Raw genomic sequence first — 16,143 nt, 5'->3', positions numbered from 1 at the left:
CCTCCTTTGTCCTTGAATGGGCCAATCCTTTCTCTAGTTACCCTCTTGCTCCTTATATGTGAATAAAAGGCTTTGGGATTTTCCTTAACCCTGTTTGCTAAAGATATTTCATGACCCCTTTTAGCCCTTTTAATTCCTCATTTCAGATTGGTCCTACATTCCCGATATTCTTTCAAAGCTTCGCCTTTCTTCAGCCGCCTAGTCCTTATGTATGCTTCCTTTTTCCTCTTAGCTAGTCTCACAATTTCACCTGTCATCCATGCTTCCCTAATCTTGCCATTTCTATCCCTCATTTTCACAGGAACATATCTCTCCTGCACGCTAATCAACCTCTCTTTAAAAGCCTCCCACATATCAAATGTGGATTTACCTTCAAACAGCTGCTCCCAATCTACATTCCCCAGCTCCTGCCGAATTTTGGTATAGTTGGCCTTCCCCCAATTTAGGACTCTTCCTTTCGGACCACTCTCGTCTTTGTCCATGAGTATTCTAAAACTTACAGAATTGTGATCACTATTCCCAAAGTAGTCCCCTACTGAAACGTCAACCACCTGTCCCGGCTCATTCCCCAACACCAGGTCCAGTATGGCCCCTTCCCGAGTTGGACTATTTACATACTGCTCTAGAAAACCCTCCTGGATGCTCCTTACAAATTGTGCTCCATCTGGACCTCCAACACTAAGTGAATCCCAGTCAATGTTGGGAAAATTAGAATCTCCTATCACCACCACCCTGTTGCTCCTACATCTTTCCATAATCTGTTTACATATTTGTACCTCTATCTCACGCTCGCTGTTGGGAGGCCTGTAGTACAGCCCCAACATTGTTACCGCACCCTTCCTATTTCTGAGTTCTGCCCATATTGCCTCACAGCTCGAGTCCTCCATAGTGCCCTCCTTCAGCACAGCTGTGATATCCTCTTTGACCAGTAATGCAACTCCTCCACCCCTTTTACCTCCCTCTCTATCCCGCCTGAAGCATCGATATCCTGGGATATTTAGTTGCCAATCATGCCCTTCCCTCAACTAAGTCTCAGGAATAGCAATAACATCATACTCCCAGGTACTAATCCAAGCCCTAAGTTCATCTGCCTTACCTACTCCACTTCTTGCATTGAAACAAATGCACCTCAGACCACCAGTCCCTTTGCTTTCATCATCTGCTCCCTGCCTACTCTTTCCCTTAGTCACGCTGACTTCATTATCTAGTTCCTTACAGGCTTTAGTTACTACCTCCTTACTCTCCACTGACCTCATTTGGTTCCCAACCCCCTGCCACATTAGTTTAAACCCTCCCCAACCGCGTTAGCAAAAGCACCCCCAAGGACATTGGTTCCAGTCCGGCCCAGGTGTAGACCATCCAATTTGTAATAGTCCCACCTCCCCCAGAACCGGTCCCAATGTCCCAAAAATCTGAACCCCTCCCTCCTGCACCATCTCTCAAGCCACGCATTCATCCTGACTATTCTTTAATTTCTACTCTGACTATCACGTGGCACTGGTAGCAATCCTGAGATTACTACCTCTGAGGTCCTACTTTTTAATTTGGCTCCTAACTCCCTAAATTCTGCTTTTTAGAACATTACAGCGCAGTACAGTCCCTTCGGCCCTCCATGTTGCGCCGACCTGTGAAACCATCTGACCTACACTATTCCATTTTCATCCATATGTCTATCCAATGACCACTTAAATGCCCTTAAAGTTGGCGAGTCTACTACTGTTGCAGGCAGGGCGTTCCACGCCCCTACTACTCTCTGAGTAAAGAAACTACCTCTAACATCTGTCCTATATCTATCACCCCTCAACTTAAAGCTATGTCCCCTCGTGTTTGCCATCACCATCCGAGGAAAAAGACTCTCACTATCCACCCTATCTAACCCTCTGATTATCTTATATGTCTCTATTAAGTCACCTCTCCTCCTCCTTCTCTCCAACGAAAACAACCTCAAGTCCCTCAGCCTTTCCTCGTAAGACCTTCCCTCCTATAATGCGGTGACCAGAACTGCACGCAATACTCCAGGTGCGGCCTCACCAGAGTTTTGTACAGCTGCATCATGACCCCGTGGCTCTGAAACTCGATCCCCCTACTAATAAAAGCTAACACACCATATGCCTTCTTAACAGCCCTATTACCCTGGTTAGCAACTTTCAGGGATTTATGTACCTGGACACCAAGATCTCTGTGTTCATCTACACTACCAAGAATCTTCCCATTAGCCCAGTGCTCTGCATTCCTGTTACTCCTTCCAAAGTGAATCACCTCACACTTTTCCGCATTAAACTCCATTTGCTATCTCTCATCCCAGCTCTGCAGCCTATCTATGTCCCTCTGTACCCTACAACATCCTTCGGCACTATCCACAACTCCACCGACCTTCGTGTCATCCGCAAATTTACTGACCCACCCTTGTACACCCTCTTCCAGGTCATTTATAAAAATGACAAACAGCAGTGGCCCCAAAACAGATCCTTGCGGTACACCACTAGTAACTAAACTCCAGGATGAACATTTGCCATCAACCACCACCCTCTGTCTTCTTTCAGCTAGCCAATTTTTGATCCAAAGCTCTAAATCACCTTCAACCCCATACTTCCGTATTTTCTGCAATAGCCTACCGTGGGGAACCTTATCAAACGCCTTACTGAAATCCATATACACCACATCCACTGCTTTACCCTCATCCACCTGTTTGGTCACCTTCTCGAAAAACTCAATGAGGTTTGTGAGGCACGACCTACCCTTCACAAAACCGTGCTGACTATCGCTAATGAACTTATTCTTTTCAAGATGATTATAAATCCTGTCTCTTATAACCTTTTGCAACATTTTACCCACAACCGAAGTAAGGCTCACAGGTCTATAATTACCAGGGCTGTCTCTACTCCCCTTCTTGAACAAGGGGACAACATTTGCTATCCTCCAGTCTTCCAGCACTATTCCTGTCGACAATGACGACATAAAGATCAAGGACAAAGGCTCTGCAATCTCCTCCCTGGCTTCCCAGAGAATCCTAGGATAAATCCCATCTGGCCCAGGGGACTTATCTATTTTCACACTTTCCAAAATTGCTAACACCTCCTCCTTGTGAACCTCAATCCCATCTAGCCTAGTAGTCTGAATCTCAGTATTCTCCTCAACAACATTTTCTTTTTGTAGGACCTCATCCCGTTTTTTACCTATATCATTGGTGCCTATGTGCACAACAACAACTGGCTGTTCACCCTCCCCCTTCAGAATGTTCTGCAGCTGATCTGAGACATCCCTGACCCATGCACCTGGGAGGCAACATACCATTCGGGAGTCTCGTTTTCGACCACAGAACCGCCTATCTACTCCCCTTACAATCGAATCCCCTGTGACTATAGCCCTTCCACTCTTTTTGCTGCCCTTCTGAACAGCAGAGCCAGCCACGGTGCCATGAACCTGGCTACTGCTGCCTTCCCCTGGTGAGCCATCTCCCTCAACAGTATCCAAAACTGTATACCTGTTGTGGAGGGAGATGACCGCAGGGGACACCTGCGCTGCCTTCTTACTCTTTCTCTGCCTTTTGGTCACCCATTCCCTTTCTCCCTCAGCAATCCTAATCTGCGGTGTGACCAATTCGCTAAACGTGCTATCCACGACCTCCTTAGCATCGTGAATGCTCCAAAGTGAGTCCATCCGCAGCTCCAGAGCCGTCATGCGGTCTAACAAGAGCTGCAGCTGGACACACTTCCTGCACGTGAAGGGGTTAGGGACATCAGCCGTGTCCCTGAGCTCCCACATTGAGCAAGAGGAGCATAACACGGGTCTGAGATCTCCTGCCATTTTTAATCTTAAGCTTAACTTAGTCTGAAACTTAGAAAAAATGAAAAAGAAATGACAAGTTTTTACCAATCACACGATAAAAAAAAAGTAGAAAAAGCCTTACCTTATCTACACACCACGGAGTCCTTTTATTTTTGGTTAGAGGAGGAGGGCGGGTGGGAGACACTACCTGTGTAGTTTCTCGGGTTCAGAAAAGGCCCAAATATATAGGGTTTTACTTACCCAGCAGCCCCTTGGTCCGCCGAAAACAAAAGGGAATTAAGTTTAAGCTGAAACTGACCTTCCCAGCTGCTCACTCGCTCGCACTCTCTGCTCCCGAATAAGCTGCTTCCCAGCTGCTCACTCGCTCGCACTCTCTGCTCCCGAATAAGCTGCTGCAATGGAGGAGGGATAGCAGTCTGGGAATGGATTGTTCACAGGGAGCGATATGTCGCTGGAGGAAGTTGCAGTGGTAGGGTTGGGAGAGATCATGGATATTAAGATTAGGGCGAGGATTCTAAATTTAATGAGAGCCAGCCTAGATAAGCAAGGTGATGGGTGAACTGGGCAGGACAAGTCAAGCATGGCTGAACTGTAGACAGATTGGGAGTTTATGAAGGATGGAAGGTCAGAAAGGAGAGCATTGAGTAGTTGAGTAAGAAGCTGATGAAGGCATATGTAGTTAATGGTTTCAGCAGTCGATTGAGCAGTGAGTGTGTGTTTGTGTGTTTTCTCACACACGCTTAGTACTTAATTTTGACATGGACACCCAATGCATTGCTACCAGGTAATCCATCTCCATATGTGGGAGGTAGTGTTCTAGAGAATTACACAGTATTTACAGCACAGCAACAGGCCATTCGGCCAAGCTGGTCCATGCCAGTTTTTATGCTCCACACAAGCTTTCTCCTACCCTACTTCATCTTACCCTATTGACATATCCTTCTGTTTCTTTCTCCCTCATTTACTTATCTATCTTCCCCTTAAATGCATCTATACTACTAACCTCAACCACTCTCTGTGGTAGCGAGTTCCACATTCTCAAGACTTTCTGGGTAAAGAAGTTTCTCCTAAGTTGCCCATTGGATTTATTAGTGACTGTCTTATAGAAATGGCCTGTAGTTCTGGTCTTCCCAACAAATGGAAACATCTCTCTACCCTATCAAATCTCTATCAGGTCACCCCTCAGTCCTCTATTTTTTGAGAAGAGTCCCCAGCCCGTGCATCCTTTCCTGAAAGGTATAACCTCTCAGTTCAGGTATCTTCCTTGGAAACCTTTTTTTGCAGCTTCTTCAGTGACTCGATATCATTTTTGTAATCTGGAGACAGGATCTGTGCACAATATTCCAAATGTGTTCTAACCAAGGTTCCCAGCAAGGCATTCCATGCTCGAGGATGCACTGAGGTAGAATCACCTGCTCCTGCTTTATTTCAGAATTTACGACAAAATTTAAAAAAAATACAGTTTGTATGCCCTCATTCGAATCTGCCGCACTGCTTTTCATGCTGAGTGAAAGCTGGATTTCAGGGTAGTCTCCATTAATCAATCTGCAAAAACAAACATAATGCAGGGAAAAACAAATTACATTCAATAAATACTTAAAATATAAAGGTTAATGGTATGAAAATAAATTGAAAATAATAAAGTTCACATCTCTTGCGGGAAAGGTGTCTTAGAATGAGATTCTCAAACTGGCTGCACAGAATGGGGGAACACCACACTTACATTTAATGACTGTTGCAAGAGATCCCCCGACTGTTCAGTGAGTTTATCCTTGACTATAACTGAGCCACCTGGATCAGGAAGAGCCTAGGCTTGATCCCCACTTTGGTGGTGAGTTAGTTGATCTCACTTAAGGCAGCAATACGGACGCTACCATAGCAGGCAAATTCCGTTAAACTTACATTGGACATTCGTTGGACCACACTTGGAGTACTGTGCACAGTTCTGGACTCCATATTGTGAACTGAGGATACAGAGAAAGTGCAACAAAAAAGATTTACAAAGGTGATACCAGAACCGAGAGGTTATAACTATGTGGAAAGATTGAACAGGCTGGGGCTCTTTTCTCTAGAATAGAGAAGGCTGAGGGGTGGCCTGATAGAAGTCTTTAAAATTATGAAAGGGATATGATAGAGTAGGTGAATACGTCTCCTCTTGTGGTGGAGACCAGAACTAGGGAGTCGTTAATAAATCCAATAGGGAATTCAGGAGAAATTCTTTACCCAGAGAGTGGTGAGAATGTGGAACTCACTACCACAGGGAGTGGTTGATGTGAATAGCGTAGATACATTTAAGGTGAAGCTAGATAAACACATGAGGGAGAAAGGAATAGAAGGATATGTTGATGGGGTGAGATGAAGAGGGTGAAAGGTGGCTCACGTGGAGCATAAACACCAGTATGGGCCAGTTGGGCTGAATGGCCTGTTTCTGTCCTGTAAATTTGATGTAAAATGGGCCAGCCATCAGGGAGTCAGAGAAGGACAAAAGTGGCCATGGTTCCCAATCCTGGTTCCCAATCCCGATTTACAGTCCCCTACTAGAAGGATTCCTGTGTGGATGACACCAGAATTGGGCTAATCTGTCACACAGTCTGGGATTCCTTCACTGCACCATTGACGGCTGTGTCTTCAGCTCCCTGGGCCCTAAGCTCTGGAATTCCTTCCCTAAACCTCTCCACCCTCTCTCCTCCTTTAAGATGCTCCTTAAAACCTACCTCTTTGACCAAGCATTTGGTCACCTGTCCTAATATCTCCTTATGTGGCTTAGTGTCATATTTTGTTTGACGGTCCTGTGAAGCACCATAGGGCGCTTTACTATGTTCAAGGTGCGATATAAATACAAGTTGTTACTGTTGCCGCGCTCACTGCCAAGGACCACCTATGTGGAATGGTAACTTGGGGTAAATTACTGACATAACTCCTTTCTTTCACTGCCTTACCCCATCCAGCAGATCCTGCTCTGGGTTGTTTCCTGATGAAATCATGATGTGGACAAGTCATTGGTTGTTAACCGGACTCTCAGTTCTCCTACTGGGAGAACCGGCTAGACACAATGAGACTCCAATCCCACTGGACACCAGTATCCCACTGGATCGGGGGGAAGTGGAGTTGAGGTACAAGATCAGTCATGATTTTATTGAATGGTGGAGCAGGCTCGAGGGGCCGAATGGTCTACTCCTCCTATTTCTAGTGTTTTTATGCTTCTTGAGCTCCTGTCTTTGCTCGCTGGGTGTGTCTAGAGTGGAACTCAAAACCCATCACCTTCTGACTCAAGAGGCGATAACGCTACTGAGCGGTGGTTTGCCCTGATTTATACCCTAGCAAGGAGTTGATGCTCCTCAGCAAGTGATGCGGACTGGGGTACTTGCTGGAGAAAAATGGGCAAGAAAAAGAATTTTTGAGCAACTCTATGATGTGTTTATGCCAGGAAACATTTTGTTTTGTAGTTACATAATTACACAAATACACAAGGAAGCCACAAAGCCTAACTGTTGTATGCCAGTGTTTATGCTGCACAGGAGCCTCTTCCCCTCTTCCCTCTACACTTCATCTCACCCCCATCCATGTATCCTTCTATTCCTTTCTCCCCCATATGCTTATCTAGCATCCCCTTGAATCCATCTAAGCTATTTGCCTCAACCACTCCCTGTGGTAGTGAGTTCCACATTCTCATCACTTTCTGGGTAAAGAAGTTTCTCCTGAATTCACTACCACAGGGAACGGTTGATGTGAATAGCGGAGATACATTTAAGGTGAAGCTGGATAAACACATGAGGGAGAAAGGGAATTGGGAACCAGTTTTGGTCTCCCATCCCCCCCACCCCACAAGTGGAAACATCTTCTCTACGTCTACCCTATCGAACCCCTTTCATAATTTTAAGGGCCTCTGTATTTGATGTTGATATGTTTCTGGTTGTGTGAGAAAATGGGCATTTTCTGATATTAGATGATTTGTGTTTGCAGATGGTGGTGCTGATGGAGAGGATGACCCATCCTGCTCGTGGCCTCCCTCATCTCCGTCCAGCAAGGACCACGCTTCACCCAATCACGGGGACGCTTGTGACTTTGGTGAAGAGGAAGGCGGCCCAGGGCTGCCTTACCCCTGCCAGTTCTGCGATAAATCCTTCAGCCGCCTCAGCTACCTGAAGCACCACGAGCAGAGCCACAGCGACAAGCTGCCCTTCAAGTGCACCTTCTGCAGCCGCCTCTTCAAGCACAAGCGGAGTCGGGACCGCCACATCAAGCTGCACACCGGCGATAAGAAGTACCACTGCAGCGAGTGTGACGCTGCCTTCTCGCGCAGTGACCACCTGAAAATCCACCTGAAGACTCACACCTCCAGCAAGCCCTACAAGTGCGCCATCTGCCGGCGTGGCTTCCTGACCTCCAGCTCCCTCCACGGCCATATGCAGGTCCACGAGAAGAACAGAGACGGTTCGCAGTCTCTGTCGCGGCTGGAGGAGTGGAAACTGAGGGACGCGCAGAAGTGCAGCCAGTGCGAGGAGGGCTTTGACCTACCTGAGGATCTCCAGAAGCATATTGCCGAGTGCCACCCAGAGTGCTCACCCTCCGAGGACCAGGCTGCCTTCCAGTGCATCTACTGCTCTGACCTTTTTCCGGAGGAGAGCATCCTGCTGGCTCACATTGACCAAGTACACACTCGGGAGAAAGGCAGTAATCGCTGTAATATCTGCTCCGAGCGTTTCCTTTCCGTGGAGGAGTTGTACAGTCACATGGACAGCCATCAGCAGCCGGAGCCCAGTAACCATAGCAACAGCCCGTCCATGGTGACCGTCGGATACACGTCTGTGTCCAGCACCACCCCGGACTCGAACCTCTCGGTGGACAGCTCGACCGTGCTGGAGGTGGCCTCGCACCAGATGAAGCCCCGAGGCAAGAAGAGGGTTTCCCATCAGGCATCCGACGGGGCTGCTCCCACGCTCAAGCAGGCGAAGGTGACCTACAGCTGTATCTACTGCAACAAGCAGATTTTCAGCAGCCTGGCCGTGCTGCAGATCCACCTGAAGACCATGCACTTGGACAAACCCGAGCAGGCACATACCTGCCAGTTCTGCCTCGAGGTCCTGCCCTCCCTCTACAACCTCAACGAGCATCTCCGACAGGCCCACGAGAGCCAGCAGGACTCGCCACCCCTGATCATCTCTGCACTGCCCACCTTGGTCTATCAGTGCAACTTCTGCTCTGAGGCGCTCAACGATCTCAACGGTCTTCAGGAGCACATCCGATGTTCTCACAGCTTCAGCAGTGTGGTGACGAAAGACAGCAACGCCTTCTTCTGTCCCCACTGCCTGATGGGGTTCCTCACTGAGGCCTCGCTGGAAGAACACATTCAGCAGATCCACTCTGACACAAGCAGCGTCCGCTTTGACTCCCCTCTACTGGGAGTGTCCAAGGACCCTGTGATGGAAGTGTACTCCTGCTCATACTGCACCAATTCCCCCATATTCAACAACGTCCTGAAGCTTAACAAGCACATTAAGGAGAATCACAAGAATATTCCTCTAGCTCTCAGTTACAACAACGGCAGCAAGAAATCCAGTCGTGCTACCAGCCCTCTATCCCCGCTAAGTGTGGAGCAAAGTTCCATTAAGGTGGTACATGGCGGAGGCATTGGGATGTCACATGCGGCCAGTGAGTATTGCTGCAACCAGTGTGCTGCCAAATTCGCTTCTTTTGATAGTTTTCAGGCTCACCTGAAGACCCACCTGGGCACTGTTCTGAAGAAGTTGTCTTGCCCGCAGTGCAACAAGGAATTCCCGTCGCAAGAGTCCTTGCTGAAGCACGTCACTGTTCACTTCATGATCACTTCGACCTATTATATCTGCGAGAGCTGCGACAAGCAGTTCACCACCGTGGATGACTTGCAGAAGCACCTGCTGGAAATGCACACTTTTGTCTTCTTCCGCTGCACCCTGTGCCAGGAGGTCTTTGATTCCAAGGTCTCCATCCAACTCCACCTCGCCGTCAAGCACAGCAACGAGAAGAAGGTCTTTCGCTGCACCTCTTGCAACTGGGACTTCCGGAACGAAGGAGACCTCCAGGCCCATGTCAAGCACAACCATCTCGACCACCAGGGCAAGACGCACAAGTGCATTTTCTGCGGCGAGATCTTTGGCACCGAGGTGGAGCTGCAATGTCACATCACCACCCACAGCAAGAAATACAACTGCAAGTTCTGCAGCAAAGCTTTCCACGCCATCATCTTGCTGGAGAAACACTTGAGGGAGAAACACTGCGTGTTCGACACCAAGCCCCAGAACTGTGGTGCTAATGGCTCAGGAGAGCAGGTCCACAAAGAGGAGGCAGAGCTGCAGAACATTCTCACCAACCACCAGGAGTCCCACAACAGCCACGAGGGCAGCGAAGAAGACGTCGACACTTCCGAGACCATGTACGCTTGCGACATCTGTGGAGCTGCCTACACAATGGACTCGCTCCTGCAGAACCATCAGCTCCGAGACCACAATATCCGTCCAGGAGAGAGCGCCATTGTCAAGAGGAAAGCCGAGCTGATCAAAGGGAACTACAAGTGCAACGTCTGTTCCAGAACCTTCTTCTCGGAGGGCGGCTTGCGTGAGCACACGCAGACCCACCTGGGACCAGTGAAACACTACATGTGCCCGATCTGTGGTGAGCGTTTCCCCTCTCTCCTCACCCTCACTGAACACAAGGTTACCCACAGCAAAAGCCTGGATACTGGGACCTGCCGCATCTGTAAGTTGCCTCTTAAGTGCGAGGAGGAGTTCCTGGAACACTGTCAGATGCACCCCGACCTCCGCAACTCCCTGACTGGCTTCCGCTGTGTGGTTTGCATGCAAACTGTCACCTCCACCTTAGAGCTGAAGATCCATGGGACTTTCCACATGCAAAAGACAGGCAGTGGTTCCAGTGTGCAGCCTGCAGCACGCAACCAACCGCTTCAGAAACTGTACACGTGTGCCTCCTGCCTGAAGGAGTTCCGGTCTAAGCAGGACTTGGTGAAACTGGACATCAATGGGCTGCCTTACGGACTCTGCGCCAACTGTGTCAATGGCAACAAGCACATCAGCCCGAGCGTTAGCATCAACCTGAATGGCAACCGGCAGATCTGCAACCAGAGCCCTGCTGAGAGCAAGGGTAAGGGCGGAGCGATGAAAACGCGCTGCCTGAACTGCAACGTGAAGTTTGAGTCGGAGGGCGAGCTCCAGAACCACATTCAGACCGTTCACGTTGACCTGGCTCCCGACAACAACAATCACCTGAAAACTCCCCAGGTTTCACCCATGCCCAAACTCAGCCCACCACAACCAGAGGAGGTAATTACCAAACTAATCAATAAGACAGCAGCCTTTCCTTTCTGCCAGAGGGCATTCTGAGCTTGCCAGTGTGGTGTTCTCTGTGGGGAAAGGTTCTGATGTGATTTCCTTATACCTCCCGATGTGTCGGGATGCTTGAGGGGTCTGTGGCAGAAAGTAAAAAACAGTTATGTTTTGTCTGAAAAAGCATCAGCTCCTCATGAATCCAATAAGGAATTCAAGAGAAACTTTAGATAGGGGGGCAAATAGCATCAATGCATTTAAGAGGAAGCTAGATAAGCACATGAGGGGGAAAGGAATAGAAGGATATGTTGATGGGGTGAGGTGAAGAGGGGTTGGAGAAGACTCGTGTGGAGCATAAACACTAGCATTGGGCAGCCGGGCCGAATGGCCTGTTTCTGTGCTGAACAATACGTTGCAATACTTGCCATTTATCACTTGAAGGGGTTGGGGAATACAAGACGGTGCAGAAAATACACACACTAAAGAATAACTGTGGAGAAATAATATGAGAGGAAGTCATGAGCATTTCATTTTATGCTTCATTCAGCTAGCACTAAAGATTTGTAGATGTTCAAGGGGAGATTGTATGTCACTGCAAGCACATTGCTGGTTCAGCGTCAACTGCAGCGTTCTGGCCACCACACTTTAGGAAGGATGTCGAGGCCTTTGGGAGGGCGCGGAGGAGATTCACTGGAATGGTACCAGGGATGAGGGACTTCAGTTACATGGAGAGACCGGAGAAGCTGGGATCCTTCTCCTTAGAGCAGAGAAGGTTAAGGGGAGATTGAATAGAGGTGTCCAAAATGATGAAGGGGTTTGATTGAGTGAATAAGGAGAAACTGTTTCCATTGGGAGGAGGGTCGGTAACCAGAGGGACGCAGATTTAAGATGATAGGTCAAAGAACCAGAGGGGGGAGATGAGAATTTATTTTACGCAGTAAGTTATTGCAATCTGGAATGCACTGCCTTGAAAGATAAATATTTAAAGTGGAGAATATTTCAGCATAAGGGGGAAAGAGCAGGGGAGGGGGCCAGTTGGATTTTCCCCACCTAAGAATTTGCATGACCAGTAATTGGTGAAGTTAGTGCACCAATTGGAACAATCTGATTGATACAGTGAGCTCAGTGGCTTCTTGTTTCATTTTTCACTTCTCCTAATTTTGCCGAGCGATTAATAGAGAAAACGTGAAAGTCCTTGAAGCATTTTATACAAAATTGCTCCTCTGGCCACTTTGGGTGCAATCTAATAAGGCCACTTACTTATTTTTTTAAATGCAATTACTTGTGAGTGGGTCAACCTGTATCAATGAAATATCTACAATGTCAGCCATGTCAGAATGGCGTACCAGATTATATGAGGGTACGGTCTCATAGTGCTTCTGTTACAGGACTAGTAATCCAGAGGCCTGGGCTAATCAGGAGGTGAGTTCAAATCCCACCACCACAGCTGGGGGAATTTAAATTCAATTAATTAAGGAAATTTGGCAGAAAAATCTAGTCTCAGTGATGGTGAACCCATAACTACTGGCTTGTTGTAAAAACCCATCTGGTTCGCTAATGTCCTTTAGGGAAGGAAATCTGCCGTCCTTTCCCGGTCTGGCCTACATGTGACTCCAGACTCTCAACAATGCGGTTGACTCTAAAATGGCCGAACAAGCTACTCAGTTCGGGGAAATCAGGCGTGGCAATAAATAAAAGCAAAATACTGCAGATGCTGGAAATCTGAAATAAAAACAAGAAATGCTGGAAATACTCAGCAGGTCTGGCAGCATCTGTGGAGAGAGAAGCAGAGTTAACGTTGCAGGTCAGTGACCTTTCATCAGAACTGACAAGTATTAGAAATGTAAAAGGTTTTAAGCAAGTAAAGTTGGGATGGGGCAAGAGATAACAAAAGAGATGTTGATAGGAGAAGGTCACAGAGAATAACTGACCAGAAGGTCATGAAACAAAGGCAAACAGTATGTTAATGGTGTGCTGAAAGACACAGCGTTAGTGCAGAGAGGGTGTTAATTGACAGAAAAATGAACAGCCCTGGCCCCAAGCACAAACGTGTAAGAAACAGTGGGTAGGCACAGTAGAAACAAACTAAAATAAAATAAGCAAATAAAAAAGAAAAAATAACTAAAAATAAAAAGGGGGGGCCCCATCATGCTCTGAAGTTATTGAACTCAATGTTCAGTCCGGCAGGCTGTAGCGTGCCTAATCGGTAAATGAGATGCTGTTCCTTGAGCTTGCGTTGATGTTCACTGGAACACTGCAGCAATCCCAGGACAGAGATGAGAGCAGGGGGTGTTTGGGGGTGGCGGTGATGTTGAAATGGCCAGCAACCGCAAGCTCGGGGTCCTGCTTGTGGACTGAGCGGAGGTGTTCCGCAAAGCGGTCACCCAATCTGCATTCGGTCTCCCCAATGTAGAGGAGGCCACATTGTGAGCAGCGAATACAGTATACTACATTGAAAGTAAATTGCTGCTTCACCTGAAAGGAGTGTTTGGGGCCTGGGATAGTGAGGAGAGAGGAGGTAAATGGGCAGGTATTACACCTCCTGCGATTGCAGGGGAAGGTGCCGTGGGAAGGGGACGAGGTGGTGGGGGTAATGATGGAGTGGATCAGCATATCGCAGAGGGAATGATCCCTTCGGAATGCTAAAATAAAAGCAAAATACTGCGGATGCTGGAAATCTGAAATAAAAACAAGAAATGCTGGAAATACTCAGCAGGTCTGGCAGCATCTGTGGAGAGAGAAGCAGAGTTAACGTTTCAGGTCTGTGACCCTTCTTTAGAACATCCCTTCGGAATGTTGACAGGAGAGGGGAGGGGAAGATTTATTTGGTATTGGCATCACGCTGGATATGGAGGAAATGGCGGAGGATGATCATTTGGATATGGAGGCTGGTGGGGTGGAAGTGAGGACAAGGGGAACCCTATCGTAGTTCCAGGAGGGAGGGGAAGGGGTGAGAGTAGAGGTGCGGGAAATGGGCCGGACACGATTGAGGGCCCTGTCAACAACAGTGGGGGAGAATCCTCAGTTGAGGAAAAAGGAAGACATATCAGAAGCGATGTCGTGGAAGGTAGCATCATCAGAGCAGATGCGTCGGAGACGGAGAAACTGGGAGAATGGAATGGAGTCCTTACAGGAGGCAGGGTGTGAAGAAGTGTACTCGAGGTAGCTGTGGGAGTCGGTGGGCTTATAATAGATATTAGTAGACAGCCTATAACCAGAGATGGAGACAGAGAAGTCGAGGAAGGGAAGGGAAGTGTCAGAGATGGACCATGTAAAGATGAGAGAAAGGTGGAAATTAGAAGCACAGTTGATAAAGTGTTCCAGTTCGGGGCAGGAGCAGGAAATGGCACCGATACAGTCATCAATGTACCGGAAAAAGAATCGGGGGAGGGGGCCTGAGTAGGACTGGAACAAGGAGTGATCGACATATCCCACAAAAAGACAGGCATTACTAGGACCCATGTGGGTACCCATAGCAACACCTTTTACTTGAAGGAAGTGAGTGGAGTTGAAGGAGAAGTCGTTCAATGCATGAGCAATAAATGTTGGCATTGCCTACAACACCCACAATGAACAATGTTTCCCCTAGTGGAGAGGTCAATTACCAGGGGGCACAGATTTAAGGTGATTGGTAGAAGGATTAGAGGAGACACGAGGAAAAACATTTTTCACCCAGAGGGTGGTGGGTGTCTGGAATTCACTTCCAGGAGCAGTGGTGGAGGCAGAAACCCCCACCTCATTGAAAAGGTACCTGGACAAACACCTGCAAGGTGACGGACCGGGTGCTGGAAGGTGGGATGAGAATGGGCGGCTCGTTCTTTCAGCCAGCACAGACACGATGGGCTGAATAGCCTCTTTCTGTGCCGCAACTTTTCCATGGTTCTATGGAATAAATTTAAGCTTGCTAATTCACTGCAGAAATCAGCTCTGTTGCAGTCAAAAACAGATGTCATAGAATCATTTCTTTGTATTCTTTTATGGGATGTGAGCATCATTTATTGCCCATCCCTAATTGCCCTTGAGAAAGTAGTGGTGAGCTGCCTTCCTGAACCGCTGCAGTCCATGTAAGGTAGGTTCACCCACAGTGCTGTTCGGGAGGGAGTTCCAAGATATTGACCCATATAGTACAGTACGGAAGGAGGCCATTTGGCCCAGCGTACATGTACTGGCTCTTTAAAAGAACTCTAGCCCTGCAAACTTTTCCTGTAATAACTGTATTCTTTCATCTCTAATATCAGCCCAGTAAATGTGCATTATGCATTCACCATGGCACCAAGTTTCTTCCTACATTAAGGCATCTAAATGGGGAGATGGTGGTGTCGTGATGATGCCACTGAACTAGTAATCCAGAGGCCCAGGCTAATGCCCTGGGGACACGGGTTCGAATCCCACCACGGCAGCTGTTGGAATTTAAATTCAATTAATTAATAATAAAAAAAATTCTGGTATTGAAAGCTAGTCTTCGTAATGGTGCATGAAACTATCATCGATTGTCATAAAAACACATTTGATTCACTAATGCCCTTTAGGGAAGGAAATCTGCTGTCCTTACCTGGTCTGGCCGACATGTGACTCCAGACCCACAGCAAAGTGGTTGACTCTTAAATGCCCTCTGAAATGGCCCAGCAAGCCACCCAGTTGTCAAGGCCAATCAGGGATGGGCAACAAATGCTGCCTTTGCCAGCGATGCCCACATCCCATGAAAGAATAAAAATTTATGATGCGAGGGTTGAACATTTATTTGCTAGTGTACTACAGGAATCAGTTTCCTGCTACCCCTGTCATCTGCCGCACTCTTGCTTCGTGGTAGAAGAAGCTTCACTCCAGAAACCTGAACAGAAAATCGAGGCTGTCACTCCAGTGAAGTACCGAGGGAGTGCCGCACTGTCACAGGTACCGCCTTTCAGATGAGCTCTGTCTGCCCCCTCAGGTGGACGTCACCGATCCCATGGCACTATTTCAGTAAAATGCGGGAAGTTCTCCCCGGTGTCCTGGCCAATATTTATCCCTCTATCAACATCACTATAGAAACAGA

At 47.8% G+C, this 16,143-nt stretch overlaps 1 protein-coding gene across 7 annotated transcripts in view; it reads left to right on the top strand.

The window, feature by feature from the left end:
- LOC137369730 (zinc finger protein 521) overlaps window positions 1-16,143 on the top strand; it is a 524,295-nt gene that overhangs the window by 199,783 nt on the left and 308,369 nt on the right. For all 7 annotated transcript variants that reach the window (XM_068031102.1, XM_068031105.1, XM_068031101.1 and 4 more), the window contains one exon: window positions 7,753-11,105. In XM_068031102.1, coding sequence (XP_067887203.1) covers window positions 7,753-11,105 — 3,353 coding nt within the window. The remainder of the gene's footprint in view (window positions 1-7,752; window positions 11,106-16,143) is intronic.

The sequence above is a fragment of the Heterodontus francisci genome, chromosome 5 (genome assembly GCF_036365525.1).
Source record: "Heterodontus francisci isolate sHetFra1 chromosome 5, sHetFra1.hap1, whole genome shotgun sequence".
In the NCBI taxonomy this organism is placed as follows: domain Eukaryota; kingdom Metazoa; phylum Chordata; class Chondrichthyes; order Heterodontiformes; family Heterodontidae; genus Heterodontus; species Heterodontus francisci.
Note: the sequence above shows the minus strand (reverse complement) of the source record. Positions and strands in the feature narration are given on the sequence as shown.